This window comes from Lissotriton vulgaris, chromosome 1_1, assembly GCF_964263255.1.
Source record: "Lissotriton vulgaris chromosome 1_1, aLisVul1.2, whole genome shotgun sequence".
NCBI lineage: Eukaryota > Metazoa > Chordata > Amphibia > Caudata > Salamandridae > Lissotriton > Lissotriton vulgaris.
In genome coordinates this window covers 1616103162-1616123090 of record NC_141685.1, presented here as the reverse complement: position 1 = coordinate 1616123090, position 19929 = coordinate 1616103162, and the positions used below count along the sequence as shown (strand labels likewise).

At 44.7% G+C, this 19929-nt stretch overlaps 1 protein-coding gene across 2 annotated transcripts in view; it reads right to left on the bottom strand.

Annotated features, from left to right (window-relative positions):
* MAPK8IP2 (mitogen-activated protein kinase 8 interacting protein 2) overlaps positions 1-19929 on the bottom strand; it is a 256306-nt gene that overhangs the window by 30361 nt on the left and 206016 nt on the right. For both annotated transcript variants that reach the window (XM_086918822.1, XM_086918823.1), the window contains exons 10-11: positions 5638-5708; positions 4082-4180 (exon numbers count right to left, since the gene is read on the bottom strand). In XM_086918822.1, the coding sequence (XP_086774948.1) occupies positions 4082-4180; positions 5638-5708 (170 nt within the window). The remainder of the gene's footprint in view (positions 1-4081; positions 4181-5637; positions 5709-19929) is intronic.

Here is a 19929-nt window from a genome sequence, read left to right as displayed (position 1 = left end):
AATGATAAAATACATATTTTAGTAAAGTTGGTTTTAACATTCTGTGTTTGAAAATACCACTTTTAGAAAGTAGGTATTTTCTTATCTAACTATCCAAAGCCTGCCTCTGCTAGGTTGTGTATTCCTTGTCTGGAGGTTGAGTGACAGGGCTGGGGGATTCCAAGAGACAGAATGAGTCAGCCCAGTGGTGAATAGAGAGATCTGCATCTAGATGGGGGGGAGGAGTTGGACCTGGGACCTGAATAGGGCTGTGCCTGCCTTCCACAATGCTGGCTCCACCTCCTAGGGTGCGGCTGATGTCCCGGCCCTGCACTGTGAAAGAAGAGAAGGAATTATGTCAACAAAGTGCTCCAGGGCTGTGCTTTCCCTCCACTATGCTGGCTCCACCTCCTGTGGGGCGTCCAATGTTTCTGCCCTGCACTGTGAAAGGAAAGAATGAGTCTTGTAAACAGAGTGCTCAGAACTGGTTTGGACTGGGCAAAGGCCCCTCTCCCCTCAGAGAACAAAGGATTTTGGGGTATAAATATTGGGACCCTGATCCTCTGCAATTAGATCACTTTTAGACTACAAGAAGAACCTCTGCTGTGGAGAGGAACCTGAAGAAACTGAGGAGAGACTATTCCTAAGCTGAAGTGCTGCTTAGGGGATTGGCCTGCAGTGGTTGCCTGACTGCCAAAGAGAGGAGAAAGAATTGTGTGTGCTTTACTTTCAACTTGTGAAGGATCTCCAAGGGCTTGGAAAAGCGCTTGCCTCCTGTTGAAGTCTCAGGGACAACAGACTTCACCCCCCAGCTCCCCAGAGTTCTTTGGAAGTGCCTGCTGCTGTTTTGGTCCTTCTGAGGGACTGCGTGTTGCAAGGAGCTGGAAGCGCGACTCAACAAGGAAGAAGCGTGTCGCCATCGATGCTGCTGCCGTCGCATCTCTGAACAAGAGTGTCGCCGCTGGAGCTGTCGTATTGCACCGCATCGAGAGAAGCGTCTCGCAATGAAGAGGAAGTGCGTCGTTGTTGCTGCTGCTGCCGTCGCACTTCTGAACAAGGGTGTCGCCGCTGGTGCTGTCGTATTGCACCGCATCGAGAGAAGTGTCTCACAACGAGGAAGAAGCGTCTCGCCATCACTGCCGTCGCATTTCTGAACAAGGGTGTCGCCGCTGTAGCTTTCGCATTGCACCGCATCGAGGAAAGAACCTCGCATCCCGGGGATGCGCGCGACTGTCGGAGCTAATGCCATCGCATTTCTGATCAAGGATGTCGCTGCTGTAGTTGTCGCATCGTGCGGAAGGTTCTCGCAAACGTCGGAGAAGAGTGTTGCAGCAGAAGCTGTTGCCGTCGCATCGCTGAACAAGGGTGTCGCCGCTGCAGCTGAAAATCGAGACTTCTCGCATCATTGGAGAAGCGTGCCACATCTGGAAGATCTTCACATCTTTATTTATTTGCACCGGAACTTTGCCGCATTTCCATCGCTGCAACATTACTTGTTGTGGAAGCGCAACGCATCGTAAGGTACATTGACGCAAAGTGTCGCATCTTAAGAACTGACCTAAACCAAGCTAAAACTATCATCTTAAGTATAGTAGTGTGTATTTTTGTCATTTATGGTCTTGTGTTAAATCTATATAAAGAATACTTATTTTTAATATACAACTGTGTGGTGTCCATCTGTGGTGTTGTCACTGGGTTATTGTATGTGGTCAAAAATGCTTTACACACTGTCTCTGAGAGAAGCTTGTCTGCTCGTGCCAAGCTACCAAGGGGGTGAGCAGGGGTTATTTTAGGAATGTACCCCCTTACCCTGACTAGAGGCAAGGGTCCCTATTTGTCACAAGTACCTACCTGTGCCAACTAGAGACCCCCAAATCCAACACATACCAATTGGGTATGAACCAATCTAACATGTTTTAAGGCGAGAGCACAAACACTTTAGCATTAGTTAGCAGTGGTAAAGTGTGCTGAGTCCTAAGGCCATCAAAAATGAAGTCAGCATAAACAGGAGGTCAGAAGGAAAAAGTTAGGGGAAAACCATGCCAAGGATGCTAGGTCTAATTGTTACATTTTAAATGTATTTATACAGTGCTTACAACCCCTGATGAGGCATTGAAGCAATTTTTCTGTGAGTAGCACACTATTCCGGAACACAAGATTAGTTGTAAATAGGTTAGTATGAATCTCTTTTTTTTTCTTTTTCTTATCCATTAGTAGTGTTAGGTATGTGGTTTTGATTTCATGTGTGTTTAGTAGAGTTTGGAGTAGGGATAGAATAATAGGAATGGATTTAAAAAAGGGAATTTGGAGTAAAGATGGAATGATAGGAATGGATTTGAAAGGGGAAGTAGTAATTTATTTGTATGTAGTACTTGTTAGTTGGGTGGTATGGCTAAAAAGTAGGGGTGAACAGCTATGAATGAGGGGTGAATGAATAGTTGGGAGTTCATAGTAATCAGAAAGGTTTGGGATGAGAGGGAGGAGGGATGGGAAAGATGGAAACTATTTTTTTTTTCGATAGCAAAATTAAATGATTTATACATACAGATGTGGGTCTTAGATTTGTCATCTATCTAGAAAGATAAGTGGGCCACTGCCCTTGACACCGAGATCCCTTTCGTATTTCTAGTTTGTTTGACCTTTCATCTTTGGTGTGGTTTCCGAAACTTTTTTCCTTCAATCCTTCTGTTTTTGCTGGCTTAGGACCCTGCACACTTTACCACTGCTAACTGGTGCTAAAGTGTTGTGTTCTTTCCCTAAAACATGTTAACATTGCTTACACAATATTAGCAAATTTAATTTATGTGTAAGCCCCTAGAAAAATGGTACTGCCTGTACCCAGGACCTCTAAATTAAATGCTACTAGTGGGTCTGCAGCACTTAGTATGCCATCCACCTAAGTAGCCTTTTAAACATGTCCAAGGTTGGCCAGTGCAGCTTGTGTGTGCAGATTTTAAACTGCCATTTCAACCTGGCAAAGCACCTCTAAGAGTTTAAGTGCTGAATAGCCGTTTGATTTACTATCATGCAGGTTCAGTATTGGTGATATATACGCGGAATACGCAATGGAAATCTCTAGGTATGTTGGTGGTGGGCCCACGTATATATCTGCCCTTCATTGCTTCCCCCTCAGTGGTTGTCAGTGTTGCAAAGAATAGCATTTAAACTTCTCTGTTCCTCTTTCACAACTTCGGAGTGACAGGTTGACAACTCCAGGACCTGTTCACCCTACAGTCTCAGTAAGAATGCAATATTAAGCAAGGTAAACTAGATTTTTAAGGCCAAATGTAAACGTATGATGATTTTAGTTTTGGGTGTGCAAATTTGGATTGTGATCAGTCCTTACATCAAGAACCTGACAGTGTTGAGAAATGTGAAAGCATGTCTGTTCAAAGAGGCTTTTCCATCTTGCTAGATATTCCCTGTACAACTTTCACTCAAGAAGGATCAGGGCCCCAACGAGTGCAATATGACCCTGTTGAATCCAGTTACGGAAACAAACATCATAACACCAGGTGTGGCTACCGTCTCAAGCTAGCACGTTACAAAAACCAAAGAAATTAGTAGGAAATGCATACTAAGCTTCATCCTTCATCTTGCCTTTCTCCAAACTTTGAAAAATGTCTTGGTCAGATCTTTGCAGTAGAATTGACCTGGTGGCATGTGGGTTATGTGACTGTACGTAACCTCCCTTTAATCAACCCAGTCAAGAAACATAGTTTAGTTACACATTCGTAAAGTTGAGCAGTATGAACACTTCGCATTTCTTTGTGGTAAGGATTGCAGAGTATGTTGAGATAGCACAGTGATGCTTTTGTATGTTAGGTGATTTGAAAAAAAAACTAAAGGCAATGACAATCGTAATGGCACCAAATAGACATCACTGGTTCAAATCAACAGGAAACTCTCAAAGTTAATAACCAATCCTCCGACACCAGCAATGAACTAGTGAAGCACAGAGGTTACTGCTTGTGGCTCCCCTTTGCAATGCCCTAGGCATGAGGAAGGATCCTCTGTTGCCATCTATACAGAATAAGAGTGTATAGAGGAAAGAAGATTCAGTGGAAAGAAATTAGAACCCCCCTTCCTTCCCACTACTTACCCAACACATTCAGCCACGTGCCGCATGGAATCCTGGGACACAAACACATGGCAAGCAAAGCGATTCAACACTGGATGCTTGGTGATAAACCCAAAGTAACTGTGGAATAAGGAGAAGAAGCTGGTTAAATGATAAGAAGCTGGATGCACACTTGGACAGTTAGGGCAATTAAATGCTAGTGCTCGATGCTAAAAAATGAAAGGCTGTTTACTGGGAGGTCTTTGCAAGGGGGGGTTGAGTTTGTAACTCAAGGTAACTTTATACTGAGAATTGAACCTAAAAGTAGTGCTTAATTTGAGCCTGTGGTTTCCAGTGCTCGACACTTGTCAACACTGGCACATGTGGGCACTCTGCCACATGGTGGTGCTGTTTGTCTGATTCAGAGATGAGAAGTTGTTTACTGTAGACTTATTAGTGGGTTATACCGGCCATTAAAGGCCCGCTCCAGCTTTAAAGTCCTGCGCCAAAGGCAAGGGCCTTTAACAGGGAAACAGACCTTTAATGGCTGGTATAGCCCAACCCAGATGGTATGCACGGCTCTTAGAACATTCCTCCACTAGAGGGCAGAATGTTCTAACAAATAAAAGAAAGGTCTCAGTGAGCCAGAGGTGATTTAAATCCCCTCAGGGTCCCAGAGTCTTTTGTTCACAGTATCACCTGTGAACCACAAACATTGGAATGTTGGTGCTCTGGGCTTTTACTGGTCATTAGAAGCCGGGAGCACTCCATGTCCTTCAATGAAGCTCTCAAAATTACAATGTTCTAATAATTCACTATGCATTAACAAGGACTAATACCTGCAGTTCAAGTTATTCTTATAGCTTTGGAGGACTGGAATCGTCTGGATTGTCACACTTCTAGCAGGATGATGCTTAACAGTTGTGTTGGTACTGCCATTGGCAGCTTGGTAGGGGTAAATAGCAGAGCAAGCTGTAGTGGCTTCTAGACGAGGTCCCTGGCATTTTTTTAACAAATTAAGCACTGTCTAAAAAGAACCATTTATCACCCACATAGCCCATTTGGTGAGCAGGAGGCTAATTCTGAGGTCGGGACCCATGGAAGGAGTAGGTTATCTCTAATGTTGGCTTTGGGCTGGATTCTCCGAGTAGAATCATTGTTGTGTTTAACTGTTCGTGAGAGATTGTGTGTTAGGATGGGGGCCAGGAGAGATGGATGTATCCCTTGGGCCAGGCTGGCTCTACTCAGCAGAAACGATTATTTACTGCAATGGACCTGTAAGAGGGCATGAACAGTCAGAAAGAGAGGACCAATTTGTTCTGAAGCCTGACCCCATGAAAGTGTATGTTATTCATGTATTGGGAAAGCATAGGTGCTTATTAAAGACACATTTATTATAAGGGATGACTGCAGATGGGTAAAAGAAGTGAGACCAGGAGAGAAAGGGTGCCTAACAATAGAAGGGGAACACCGAGCAAGAGTGGTGGAAATGGGGATGAATCAAGAGAGCTAGAGAGGTGGCAACATATGGACCAAACAAAGATGAGGAGGTAGAAGGAAAGAAATATGATCAAATATATACAAGAGGGAATTCTCACCAGCTGTTTCTTGGGTGGCAGCCACAGAAAGAAATGTTCTTCATCTGAAAGAAGTGACTGCATCTCTCAAACTGTAAGAGAGGAAAAGAACCAGGATATGTTCACACATTCACACAAATCATACAAAAACCATGCACCACACATATGTAGTTTGTCCATTCTGCTTCTATAATGATTGATTAGGCTCTATGTGTTTTTAGGTTTTCTTTTTGAGTGCAAACATGAACAACTTTATGTGGAAGACTTTTGAAATTTCAAGGTTTTAAAACCGACTGCTAGTTTATGTTTGGCTGTTTGAGATTTGAGATTATGGAACGTGCTGTTGGAAATTGTGTGAGTGCCTACCTCAGACCTCTGCGACCTCTTTTGTAGTTCATCAAGGACTGAGACCAAATGTATCTCCAGATGGGAATGAAAACCAGAGATGAGGAAGGGAGATTCGAAAATCATACTTGCAGTTGTCTGTGTTTTTCCCCCTAATTATAAATAGCGCGCACTGGACCCGAACGTATCAATTATCAGAGCGCTTTACATAAGCACAGTTGCGTTACACAAGGATACAATCGTTGTTTTTTTATAGGCACGGGGAGATTAAGTGATTTGCACAGGATTATGAGTGTCATTGCCGAGACTCGAACCTGGATCCCTAGATTTGAGGTCGGCCGCCATAGCTGTTAAGCTACATCCTCTTGTTCTTAGAATACGTACTCACAAGGTACCACATAAAAGGCTGGCTACCAATATTCTTATAGTGTCAATTGCTGCGGGTTTCCCTTCTCCAATAGATGTATTGTGCTTGATGCAATAAATACTCTTCTACACCTGGCGACAAGTGAGATTGCAGAGAAGGATATCAATTGACAAAACCTGTTTGTTACCGGACATCACTATACCTCATAAGTGAGCATTGCACCCATTAAAAAAAATACTGACTAGAATGTGGTTACTATCACGGAGGTGAGCCAATGTTAAGAGCAGTCGAAGAGAGGAGCACTGTATTGGTAAAGTGAACCGGAGGGTTAAATGTGTGACAGGCATCGGAGACAACTTCTGATGCTAACATCACTGCCTGGAGCCGAAGGTCAGCAATAAATGTTTGCAACATCAATCAATCAATCAATCAATCAGTCAATTTATAAATCGCACTACACACCCACAAGGGTCTCAAGGTGCTGGGGGTGAGGGGGGCTGCAGCTAGTGGTCGAAGAACCAGGTCTTGAGTAGTCTCCCAAAGGTCTGAGGGTCTACTGTCTGTCGTAGGAAGAGAGGGAGGGAGTTCCAAGTCTTGGCGGCGTGGTGAGAGAAGAACCTACCCCCGGAAGTGGTCCTGGGGATGTGTGGGACAGCGGCCAGTGAGAGGTCGGCAGAGCGGAGTCTCCTGTTGGGTACGTAGAATGATAGTCGGTTGTTGAGGTATTCTGGGCCGGTGTTGTGGAGTGCCTTGTGTCCGTGGGTCAGGAGTTTGAAGGTGATTCTTCTGTCGACGTGGAGCCAGTGCAGGTCTTTCAGGTGGGGGGGGGTGATGTGGTCTCGACGGGGGACGTCGAGGATCAGACATGCAGAGGCATTGGGGATTCTTTGAAGTCTGCTGATGAGCTTGGACGGGGCTCCGGCGTAGAGGGCGTTGCCGTAGTCGAGTCTGCTGCTGATGAGGGCGTGGGTGACGGCTTTTCGTGTGTCTGATCCATCTGTAGATCTTGCGGAGCATGCAGAGGGTGTAGAAGAAGGTTGAAGAGACTTTGTTGATTTGGTTGGTTATTGTGAGTTTTGAGTCGAGGATGACTCCCAGGTTGCGTGCGTGGTTGGTTGATGTAGGGGCGGTCCCCAGGGATGTGGGCCACCAGGAGTCATCCCAGGCTGAGGGGTTGGGTCCGAGGATGAGGATCTCCGTCTTGTCCGTGTTAAGTTTGAACCGGCTTTCTTCCATCCAGTCGGCGACTGCCTTCATACCACGGTGGAGGTTGGCGTTGGTGGTGAGAGGGTCGTTGGTGAGGGAGAGGATCAGCAAGGCGTCGTCGGCATAGGAGATTATGTTGAGGTTGTGAAGTCTGGCGATGCGCGCAAGTGGAGCCATGTAGCTTCTGAAGTGCGTCGGGCTGAGGGATGATCCTTGTGGGACACCGCAGATGGTCTTGTTGATTCCGGAGTGGAACGGGGGGAGGCGGACTCTTTGGGTTCTGTCGGAGAGGAAGGAGGTGATTAAGTATGAGCGGAAAATCCGTTCGCTCGCGGATTTAGCAAATTTTCGGTAAATTCGCGATCCGCGAACTCCCGCGAATTTACCGAGAATTCGCAAATCCGCGAGCGGCGGATTTTTCCGGGGGCAAAAGTTGAAGCCTGGCCTGTTGTAACTATTTTAGGATGGCACCGGCAAGCTGCCAGCGCCATCCTAAAATAGTTACTAAGTTAGCTTCAACAGGAAGCTCTAATAGATAAAATCGAGCAGGTGCTCGATTTTATCTATTAGAGCTTCCTGTTGAAGCTAATTTAGTAAGTATTTTAGGATGGCACTGGCAGCTTGCCGGCGCCATCCTAAAATATTTACCATGCCCTTCCTGTGACTCATTCATCAGCCCAAAAACAATCGTGAGCGTCGTCGAGGCAGGTGTGCCTTCTTCACAAATCTACCGTGGAAAATCAGCTGTGATGCTGGATAGAGGCTTTTTCATCCGTGACTTTCACGAGCGCAATACCCGTGCTGTTTCTGTGACCAGGAGCTTATTTCTCTTCATCTGCTGAACTGATCTTTCTCTGACCTTTTATACACACTAGAAGCATGTGTGAACTCACATGGTAGCCCTGCCCGTTTGGCCCAGCCCACACACTCGCGGTTTGCACCGTCTTCCCGCCATTCACACACTATGATGGACAGCTCACTCAAGGGACCCCTGCGCCCTTCGGGGCGATTGCATAGTAACACACACATGGTCGCTCGAACTAGTTGATGCTCAAATTCAGTGATTCATTCATTAGCCCAAAAACAATCATGAGCGTCTTCGAGGCTGGACAAGTGTGCCTCTTCCCAAATCTACCGTGGAAAATCAGCTGTGATGCTGGGTAGAGGGCGGCCTTTGCATGGTCGCTCAAACTAGTTGATGCTCAAAATCAGTGACTCATTCATTAGCCCAAAAACAATCATGAGCGTCTTCGAGGCGGGACAGGTGTGCCTCTTCCCAAATCTACTGAGGAAAATCAGCTGTGATGCTGGGTAGAGGCCTTTGCATCCTTGACTTTCATGAGCGCAATCCCCGTGCTGTTCCTGTGACCAGGAGCTTCTTTCTCTTCATATAATTGTGTTCGCACGGGTTGCTGCATGTTCGCACGCGTTTTGTACAATTTCGCAATTTGCGAAATTGTACAAAACCCTCGCGAACTTGCAGAAACCCGCGCGAACATTAAAAAAAAAAAATCCGCAAATTCGCGAGAATTCACAGATTTTGCGGATTGCGAGTTCGCAAATCCGCAAAATCCGCAAACGCGAGATTCGCAAAATTCGCCCATACTTAGAGGTGATCCAGTCCAGGGCCTTGTAGCGGATCCCTGCGTCGTAGAGGCGTGTGCGTAATGTGTGATGGCAGACGGTGTCGAAGGCAGCGGAGAGGTCCAGGAGGATGAGGGCTGCTGTCTCGCCGTTGTCGAGTAGGATTCTGATGTCGTCTGTGGCGGCGATGAGGGCGGTCTCGGTGCTGTTGTTCTTGCAGAAGCCTGACTGGGAGGGGTCGAGGATGTTGTTGTCTTCCAGGTAGCGGGTGAGCTGGGTGTTGACGATCTTTTCGATGACCTTAGCCGGGAACGGAAGTAGGGAGATGGGCAGGAAGTTCTTGAGGTCGCTCGGTCCGCCTTGGGTTTCTTCAGTAGGGCGTTCATCTCGGCGTGTTTTCAGCTCTCAAGGAAAGTCGCGGTCTTGTTGATGATGTTACACAGGTGGGGTGAAATGGAGCTGTCTGCCTTGTTGACGATGTGGTGGGGAAGAGGGTCGGAAGGGGCACCTGAGTGGATGGTGCTCATGGTTTTGATGGTGTCCTTGGTGGTTACGCTGGTCCATGCGGTGAGGCGGTCGTGGTCGGTGGGTATCGGTGGGTCCGGTGTTGTGGAGTTGGCGGGGTTCGTCCGAGGATTGAAGCTGTCTTGGATGTCGTGATCTTGCGGTGGAGGAAGGCAGCGAGGGCATCGCACAGGGCTAGTGGCGGCGGTATGTCATTGGTGCAGGAGCTGGGGTTTGAGAGTTCCTTCACGATGTTGAAGAGCTCCTTGCTATTGTGTGCGTTGTTGTCGAGGGGGTCCTTGAAGGAGCCCTCTTGGTGGTCCTGATGAGGTGGTGGTGGTTGCGGATGGTGTCTTTGAGGACTGCGTGGCTGTCGGGCATTTACTCGTTGTGCCAGGTGTTTTCCAGTCTCCGACAGGTGCGTTTGGAGGCTAGGAGCTCCGGGGTGAACCAGCTGGCTCTCTGACTGGTATCTCTGTGGGTGTGTTGTCTCGTTGGGGCTAGGGTGTTGGCGCAATCGTCCATCCAGAGTCTGAGGGTGTGGGCCCCCTCCTCGCGGTCGGTAGGGTTGGTCTGGGGTTGAGTGCGAGGTGTGTTTGTAGTAGTTCCTTGGTGATTATGCCCCAGCGAAGTCTAGGGGTCTGTGGGGTGCGTGATGTGAGACGGGTTTCCGGAAGGTGAAGTGGACGCAGTGGTGGTCGTTCCAGGTGAGTTCGGAGGCGTGGCTGAAGGCAACGTCGGGACTGGAGGAGAAGATGGCATCAACCGTGTGGCCGGCGATGTGGGTAGGTGTCGTGACGATATGTGTCAGTCCGAGGGTGGTGAGGTTGTCGATCAGGGTGGAGGAGTTGCTGTCGTTATCCAGGTGGTAGTTCAGGTCTCCGAGGAGGATGTAGTCGGTGGAGATCAGTGCTTGCGTGCTGATGAAGTCGGTGATGGAGTTGCAGAATTGGGGGCGGGGTCCTGGTGGTCTGTAGACGAGGGTGCCTCTTAGGGTGGTCTTGGGGTCCGTGTGGATCTGGAAGTGCATGTGTTCGGCAGTGTTGAGGGTGTCGGAGGCGTTAGTAGAGATCCTGATGGTGCTCTTGTGGATGATGGCGATTCCTCCGCCGACTCCATTGGTACAGTCTCTGCGAGGGATCTTGTATCCATCGGGGATGGCCACTGCGATGTCTGGGGCGGAGGCTTCGTTCATCCAGGTCTCGGTCAGGAAGGCGATGTCTGGTGATGTGGATTCGAGCAGGTCCCAGAGCTCGACGGCGTGTTTGCGTGCGGAGCGGGTGTTGAGCAAGATGCATCGGAGCTGGTTGGGTTCCCTTATTGCGGGTGCATCTACATGTGATGTTGGCGAGCACCATTATGGCAAGACACCAACACATCAGAAAAGTGTTATGACGCTGAGTACCCCCACAACGCTATGCAGCTGAAAAGCTTCTGAAAGCTTCTCCGATAGCCAACAATGACCAGCTTACAGTGAGGACGCTGCTTTTTGGATGCTGAGAGACAATAGCGCGATACAATGTGTGAGGATCTCTGCTGTACACAACCACTTTAATTCCAGGCATGCGAGCTACTGAGGTAACGCTTCTATAGAAAAGGGATTATAACTTGCTATGCAGAAATATCGATTACTGTTATGACACTTCAGTTTGAGAAAATCTGATTCTTAAACATGGTAGCATACATTATTAATCACCGTGACTTTGACTTGCAGTCTATTTCAGTAAAGTTGAACACTAAGGAATGGAAGAAGTTTCAGTGCTAAGTTCATTTGTAGCTGTTCTGTAGGATCCAAAAAACTTGAAGTTCAAAGACAAGCTTTTAGTGACTGACAGGATGACACTGGACAAGGCGATTAATATTGATTAAATATTTGGAGCACTGTAATGCTTCATAGTGGGCAAAGTTTAAATGATCTACAGATGTTAATGTTGCAAACAGTGTAATGACCCCAGACATCAATTCCAAAATAAATGTATGTTGTGTTTGGTGTTAGTTGAACAGTCATGTTGCTTTAAAGAAGAGTAGTTCAGTTATGGGACAAGTGTGCCGGAACTGCAGAAGTAAAAGGGCAGCGCACATGAGTGTAAAGGTAAAAGTGTGACTGTAATGAATGGCAGGGCACCTAAGACACAAGCTTAAATAAGAAAATTGCCATGTCTGAGGATTTTGTGTTTCATGTATATGAAATTTGGCATATAAAGTATGATGTTCTCTATTTTCAATATCCTAATTGGAGACAAAAAGGATAAAGTATGACAGATTGTGGCGTGCGATACACCTTGATGTAGAACATTTGTTGCAAATGTTTGATGGTGTAGAATTGAAACCACTTGATATCTGGTTCATGTGGTATGGCATGCCATTGATGTAGGTTACTTCAATACCACTGCAGAATTTAAGGGCATGGCCATTCATGTGAAAGTATACACTGCCGAAGATGGGTCCTGTTTATAAGGATGGCCTCAGCAAACAAATCTTTAGATGAAGTTGGACCCTACCAACACAGTAAGGTAATTGGGTATGAGGATATCATGGCAGTGTCTGGTAATGATCAGGATGACGCATCCACTTGGGAACATTTATTTCCAAAGGTATGAAAAAGCTTACTCAGATTCCCTTTGATTATTGAAGGGTTTTGGTCTTTGAATAGTACAGAAAGAAAATGTGGTACAAAGAGTGAACAATGTGAGTTATCCATGAGGGTAGATTTTAAAAAAGAGCTTTAACATTTGGTGTGAGAGGTAGTGATTGAAGAAACAGAATCTTCCAAATGGTTGACCACTTTTATGGTTGTCCATAAGGAAATAGGCAATATAGGATTATGTGTTGATTTAAGGGAATTAAATAGTAGTGTTTGCAGTTGTAGAAGGTTTTCTTTAAAGACGGGTGCTATGAAGTGTTGAAGGGCAATAATTGGTTTTGAAGATTCTTTGACTTTCTTTTCTGTGCCTGATCCTGGGAGCACATCAGCCTTTTGGTTGAATATTCTTGAACAATAAGTAATAGTAAAAGGATACTCCACAAAAAAACAGAGATCATCTTAATTGTTGAGAGTTTAGTTAGTCTTTGCAAATTTGAGGTATTCCAAGTAAAGATTGTCTCTGAAACAACTCTACAATGGGAAATGGATGTCAACAGCTATCAAGTATTGGGGAGATCCTGCCACTATGAAGTAAGTTGCAGTGTTTATCACTCTGGATCTGTTGTTGGCTCAGATCTTTAACATCTTTTATTACTCTGGAAGAGGTGTGTCTTCTTCTGCAGTTTTCCAGCATGCATGTACCAACTTATTAATGGCATGGGCAATATGGCATATATTCAATATGACATTGTGATTCATGGTATTTCTTGTGAAGAACATGATAAGACTTTGTTTCAGGTGTTAAAAGAACTGGAGGAGCATAGCCTCACACTTTTTTCAGAGACAAGTGTAAAATGGCAAAGGACAGAATGGTCTATTTGGAGCATTGAATCAGTTGGGCGGGAGTAGCACTTAAACAAAAAATGTGTATTGCCATTGTTGATACTCCCAGTTCTAATGAAAAAGAACAGATACGGTCATTTCTGGGACTTGCTGTGTATCATTCAAAATGAAATCAAGAAAGTATATTAATTTAGATATGTGCCTTAATTCTTGCTTACATGCTATGAAAAGGCCATGTGTGTTAAGCAGTGCTGTTACATTTTATGAATCAAATTCCTTTCTGTGCTTAATTGAAGACCACTAAAACCTCAGTAGTATTGAACACTTACACAGGCGTTGAATCTTCGTGGGCTAGTACTTCTGTTAAAATCTTGGTATAATAACACAACAACAGAATGTAACCACTAGCCACCCATACCTTGATACTGCTGTTGATTAGTTGCTATCATCAACAGACTATAGCAAAATATAGAAGAGTTGGTTAGGGAAGGAACACCAGGGAGTAGATCCTACTGACAAAAGGTGAATGGCAGGTCTTAGTTGGTAATCTCAATGGACCTTTCAAATGTCAGGATAGTACTCAGTGGCGGCTACTCCGCTAAGGTGGTACAGCGTTGCCCCACTGCATTTCAGCAGTGAAGGAAAGGATAAATAAAATGATAATAACGTGATGTTATCATTTTATTTGTTCCTGCTGTGGCAGCATGGGTGTGGGGCTGGGCTGCTCTGCTCACAGAGCAGGGCAGGGGACGAGTGGTGGGCACACTGAAGTGTGCATGACGCTTTGACCGGCGTCTCAGGCCGACCAAACAGTCATGCACACTTAGCATATTCTCCACCCAGGCTACATTACAGCCTAGGTGGAGAACATGCCCAGGTCCCCAGGCTCCATCAGACAAATCACAGCGCTGCATTGCAGCATTGTGATTGGCTCAGGGGAGCCTGGCTGCTTCCTGTTTGGTCAACGGAGGAGAGACGACGTGGGACAGCCTGGCGAGGAGGTAAGTATATTTTTCTTTTTTTACATTCCCTTATCCCCTTGGCCTCTGCCCCGCCACCCCAGATCTGTGCCAGCCACCACTGATAGTACTGCACAATAATTAACACTCCTGTACCTGATTGACATATTAACTGGACTCTTCAGATAAAGTAGCATTCTTAACTCTACTTCCCGTGAGTTGGCCTGACAACAGGGGCTAGGTTTTTAGAGTGGTGGTATCACTGCCACCGGAAAGGGCAACACAACTATGCATGATTCCACAATGAACCAATCAAGAAACCTTATTAATCCCAATTCCCAGTGAACTTGAACATACTTGGAAAAAATTATATCTCTGCTGAAGTCCTTTCTCCTCTTGATATCTCAAATAAATTCTTTTTCCAGTGAGTCTCACCTCAAGCTGCCATTTCTTGTTTACAATTTACTCTTTCCCAAACTTGCCTTAACTTCTTAATATGAACCAAAATTCCTGTTTGGGTAACTCTTTTTCTGAAAACGGGCTGAAGATTAAATCTGAAATTGTCCCAGAATACAGTGGCCGAGGATTTACTTCCAGTAAGACAATAATTCAAAGACTTCTTTTGAGACAGTCTCAGAACTTTAACAAGGGACTCAGACTCAGAAATATAACAAGGATAACTGGTGGAAAAATCCTGACATTCAGCTGTATATTTTCTTAGATTATGATGCATGCATATACTCCTACATTTAAGGTACACCTTTGAATGAGCATTCATTCTCCTTTTGCAATATCCCGCAAAGTTTTAGACATGACCAAAGGTTGACTACTATTGAGTGTTCTTTTTAACAAAGCTAGTTAGAGCTGACCTTCTGAATTCTGAACTCACCAGCCAGTCTCTTCCTCTAGCATGATATTGCCTGGACTGTGTCTCTCAATCACTGGCAACTTCCGAATGGCGTAGCCTCTTTTTTTACTCTGGTTCCAACCAAGATGGCTAGAGTCAGTGGGGTAGTGGCTGCAAAATCATGGCATTTGGCAGTAGGGGGTAAACATTGTGGGCCAGATGGAAAGAAATGCAGGGACTGGGACTGTGCAGGTTGGGGCTGTGTCCTGACAGTTCCCCTCCTTTAATAACCTTCCCACAAGGTTCAGAGGGAATTGAGAATGAAAAAAAATTCAAATCAAGGAATATGAATATAGGCTGTTGATTCCCAACACCTTTCATCTGAAGTGAAACTCTTCTAATCCATTAAGTACCAAATCTGACTTTTACACAGGCAAGAATCCACAATATGTTTGTCGATGTGACTCTTGTCACCAACATAAGTGGAATCTTGTCAGTAATCGCTGGGCGGGCCTTCTTAACCAGAGACACATGAAAGTATGTATGTATTATAATGGACAGTGGCATCTGTAGTTGTATTGCAGACAATATCGTAATTTGCCATACTTGGAATGGCCCAATATATCTTGATTTGAACTTTGTTGGTCCTCTGAGAGTAAGATGGCAAGATAAAAGCCCAACTCAGTCTCCAAATTCAAACACTGGCGCAGGACGCTGATGTTTGTCTGCATAACATTTATAGTGTATTGGACAATCAGTACATTTTCTTGGTCTTTCAAGTAAGGTTTATCAGAAGAGGCTTCATCTTTCATGTGTTTCTGGACAAGCCGTATAGACAGAAAACATGCCAGCAGAACCAGGGGTGGATCCTCCGTTGGAGCAGAGGAGCGTCACCCTACTTAAAATCACCCTTAAAACTCCAGAGATTAAAAATAAAATGGTAATTTATTACAGTTGTATTTTTCATCCGCCTTTCTGAACAGAGGGTCAGGACATGGGTGGTGCCGCTACTGAGTGATAACAGCAGGGAGGAGGGTGGGCCGTCTATGCACATTTTAAAGTGTGCATGTCTTTATGTTAGTTAAACATCTCTAATCCAGACGTTTTAAGACAGCTGTGTTAGAGCAAGTGCAGTCCTCCAGAGCACTGTGGAGTGCCGAGTGCGGCTGCTCCCTACAATCAGGGTGCTTCTCTCATGCTGCATGAGAGCAGCTCCAGGATTGGCCAAGGGGGTTGCAGCATCCTGTTCCTGTAAGAAGAGACCCAGAGCAGAGAAGTTCATGTATGTCTTCAGGCAAGTGTTTTTTTAATATAATTAAGGTGCATGTGCCCACCCCCTCTCTTGTAGATGCCAGCCACCACTCAGCAGAACACAAGTATGAAACCCAGAGAGTGCAAAGAAAGGGGAGCATCAGATAGTGGAATGATTTGTGTTCTAAACAAATTCCACAAGTTTCAACAAGTCAAGATCCTTCAAATTGAAGTCATTGACAGTGTAAAAAACATGTTTCTTAGATTGTTTGACAAATTCTGTCTGACAATCTGTTTGAAGATGCCAGCTGGTGGAAAATGTGATTGTGAGTCCCAACAATTTGCAGAATGCTTATCAGAAGCAGGAAGTAAACTCGGGGCTTCTGTTGGACACAATACTTGTGGGGATTCCATGAAGGCTAACAACATTACTTAAAAACAGCATAACTGCCTATGGTGCTGTCGATACCCCTTTTTGAGGGAAAATGGGACACCTTGTTAAGTAATCAATTGCTACTAACTACTTCTACCTGCGCCAGAATATCTAAGCACAAACGTTTGACACAGTGCTTACACTGATCTGCCTGTTGCGACATTGCTGCAGCATAATCCTGTTGAAGTCGATAAGTACATACCTATATCACTGCAACCATGTCTTGTTTGTGGTTCATAAGAAACGTTGCCTGTTTTCTCACTGATAGGCACATCAAAGCAGTCCTTCAATGCCCACTGTACCCTGTCTTATTAGAGACCCTATTTATAGAACTTACTCAGTCAGCTCTCTATGGAGGACCCAGCAACTGCCTTATCCATTCACAAGCACAACAGGCCTTGGGATTTCTACCCTTGACCTCTGACCTCATGTTGGGACCACTGCTCCAATCGTGTCCCCTAATGAAAATTCTAATGCTGCACTACCAGACTCATCTACTCCAGGATCCTTATCATCTCCTCCTTCTTCAAACCGCGGGTCAGCTGTCGTGAATGTCTTCTGTCACCGGGGTCCTCTGCTGTATACCCACTACCCCAGCAGCTTCATGGTCTGTGTTCACACCCGAGGATGCACTGACATCATCCCTCCACCCACCCCCTTTGCTAGGTCAACTGTGGGCAGAAGGAGCGTGCCTCAGTGGGTACCCTGTCACTAGCCACAGTGTGTGCTCTTGTGTACCTCCACCAATATCCCTGACAGGGAGAAGCTGTCCTTCCAGATATTAACCAGCACTTCACCTTTGTAGTCCCTACATGGGGACAGGGAAAAAGAGAAGCGCACTCTAACCAATGAGTTTACTTGCCACCGCCCTTTGAAAACAGTATAGGCCCAACAACACCAATTGCAGTGTTGATTTTGTAGACTATGGGCTTGCCCCCTGCATCCATATAACTCACCTTTTGGCGAAAAGGCAAACTAATCATCTACACCTCCTTTCTTGTAAAGTAAGACTCAACTCTGGGCCAAGCTAGACCTTCATTTTCAAGCCTCCGATGAGAAAATCAAAAATATGGGAGGGTTGGAGGTGTGCTTTCCCTTTGCACACCACCTAGGGATGGATGAAGGCCGTTTGAAAGGGAAATGTTTAACTTTATCACAAATCTTGGAGTTAGACCGGGCCTGCCAGGTGAGGTGAACGCAACTCAATGATTACTTTAAGGGAATGGGATGAGGGAGTGAAGTCACTTCTCTGTTGAAAAAGAAGGGATCCCTTGGAAGGGCAAAGGCTGTGGGTATTCGACAGCAAAAACAAATCATTAGAAATAAAATTCCATCTAAAATAGAATAGTAAAAATATGATTACAATTAATTTACTAAAAAAAAAACTAAAGCGTCTCAAAAGACAAAATGGGACACTTTTTAATATCAAAATATAACACAACTTACTACAATTCATATAAAATAAATGTATTGATTGTGCAGTTTTTTAAATGGAACTTGGGGAAAAAAGAATGGCTAAAGCATAATTTAGAAGTAAGAAGATGCCTGGTTATTCCAATTGGCTGGGGTCTGGGCCTGCAGAGAAAGAGAATGTAGTCATGGGTACCATGCCACTGGCCAGAGAAGGCAAGATTTGTTCTGTGAAGGATGTTGGACAGTGGTTCACATAAAAATGATCTGTTTTCGTCTTTGACGTTAATTAGGTTATGACCCCCTCCCCCCATGCAACCCAAAAACATGCTGAAAAGTGGGAGTGTACGACTTAAATGGAAAAAGGTGAATGAATTGACACAAAGGTAATTTCGGTTTGAGATTGAATCACAGATCTTTGTAATTTTTTTATTCAGAAAAAATTTTTCAAAATGTTGGGGAGCCGAGTGTGTGGTAGTTTCGGGTTTCTCCGTTAGTAAAGTCTTGATAGATATTGGACATTTATTTATTTAGTTTCTGAAGCCCTTGCTGCAATTGGTCAGTGAGGCTGTTGTTCATTCCAGGTGACCTAGGGGTAACTTGTTCAGCTCAGCTTGTGGGCAATGTTGTAGGTTCAGGTTGTGCTTTATGACACTGGCGTTGAAGATATGGAGCTTGTCTTTTCTAATACGGCCAGAGTACTGGTAAACTATTTGTTGGTTACTTTGAGGTCTTATTTGAGTTTCTTTCTTTAGTGGTGCTGTTTTTTTCAGTTTACTAAGGTTATGCGCTAGGTACTAGCGGTAAACACGCGCGGATTATTATTTAATGCTGATATGAGTGCAGTTTCTCTGTTTAGATAGCTTGTCTATTTTATTGAGGTATTTGGACTATGAATAGGTATTGTTTTATGTTCAGCTGTTTTACAGCATTATTAGTACCAGAAGTTCAGGAGATGGAGGGAAGGACTCATCTGCATAAAATTGGGGTTGGATCAGAATTTTAACGTGCTCAATGGTGTGTGAGAAAATTAGATCAAGTGTGTATCTTACTGTGTGGGAAGGACTGCTAACATGGATGAGTTCCTAATGCATCCTTGTTTTTAGTTAGCTCAAGGGCAAGGCTGGTAACTTTGTACCCAAATGTTAAAGTCTCCAACCCACAAGAGTTTTGTTACTAGAGTTTGCAGATGCCCGGTGAGCGCAACAATTTCCTTTAGGAATCTGGGATTGTATCCCTGGAACCTGTGCAATGCTGCAATAAGGAAGAAGCTGTTTTGATTGATTGTGCATCTTGCAGCTATCCTTGCAAAAGATTAAAGAAATGGAGTTGACTCCAGGATAAGGGAAATCCCACCTCTTTTCTTTCACAATGGGTCATTTTAAATCCTGGAGGAATGAGGTTGTTTAAAATAACAAGTGATCTATCTTTCATACCAATTAAATATACATACACACATGTCTCTTCTACACACCCACTTGGATAGATTAAGAATGCACTTCCAGGCTACTAGTAGAAGCATGCCTAATATGTTACACACACTCAAACGAATACACATACATGCACTCGCACTACATTCACACCCAGTATGCTACATGTAAAAGCCAACCAGGCTTTGAGTCTACAAACAAACACTGCAAAAAGCAAAACAGCTATAGGCGCTTGTCAACACATCGAGATCGAGGTTGGGTGAAATTTGGAAAGGCTATTTATTAATTGTCCTTCATTCAGGTGTTAGAGGCATTCCAGATTTTTAGTGGTGCACCAGAGACTCCTTTGCTTTTGAAGGAAATTTAGATGTTGGGTTGTTTCAGACCAGGCCATCACTTGGGTGAAAGAAGACCTTAAAGAGGTATGTTTGAAATATTATCAAGCTTGTCAATCAACTACATGGTCTAATTTATTGTTGTGACTTTGTCCTTAAAATGTATTTGGTGGAGTGAATTAACAATTTGGCTGGTCATTTGAAATCCTTTTTAA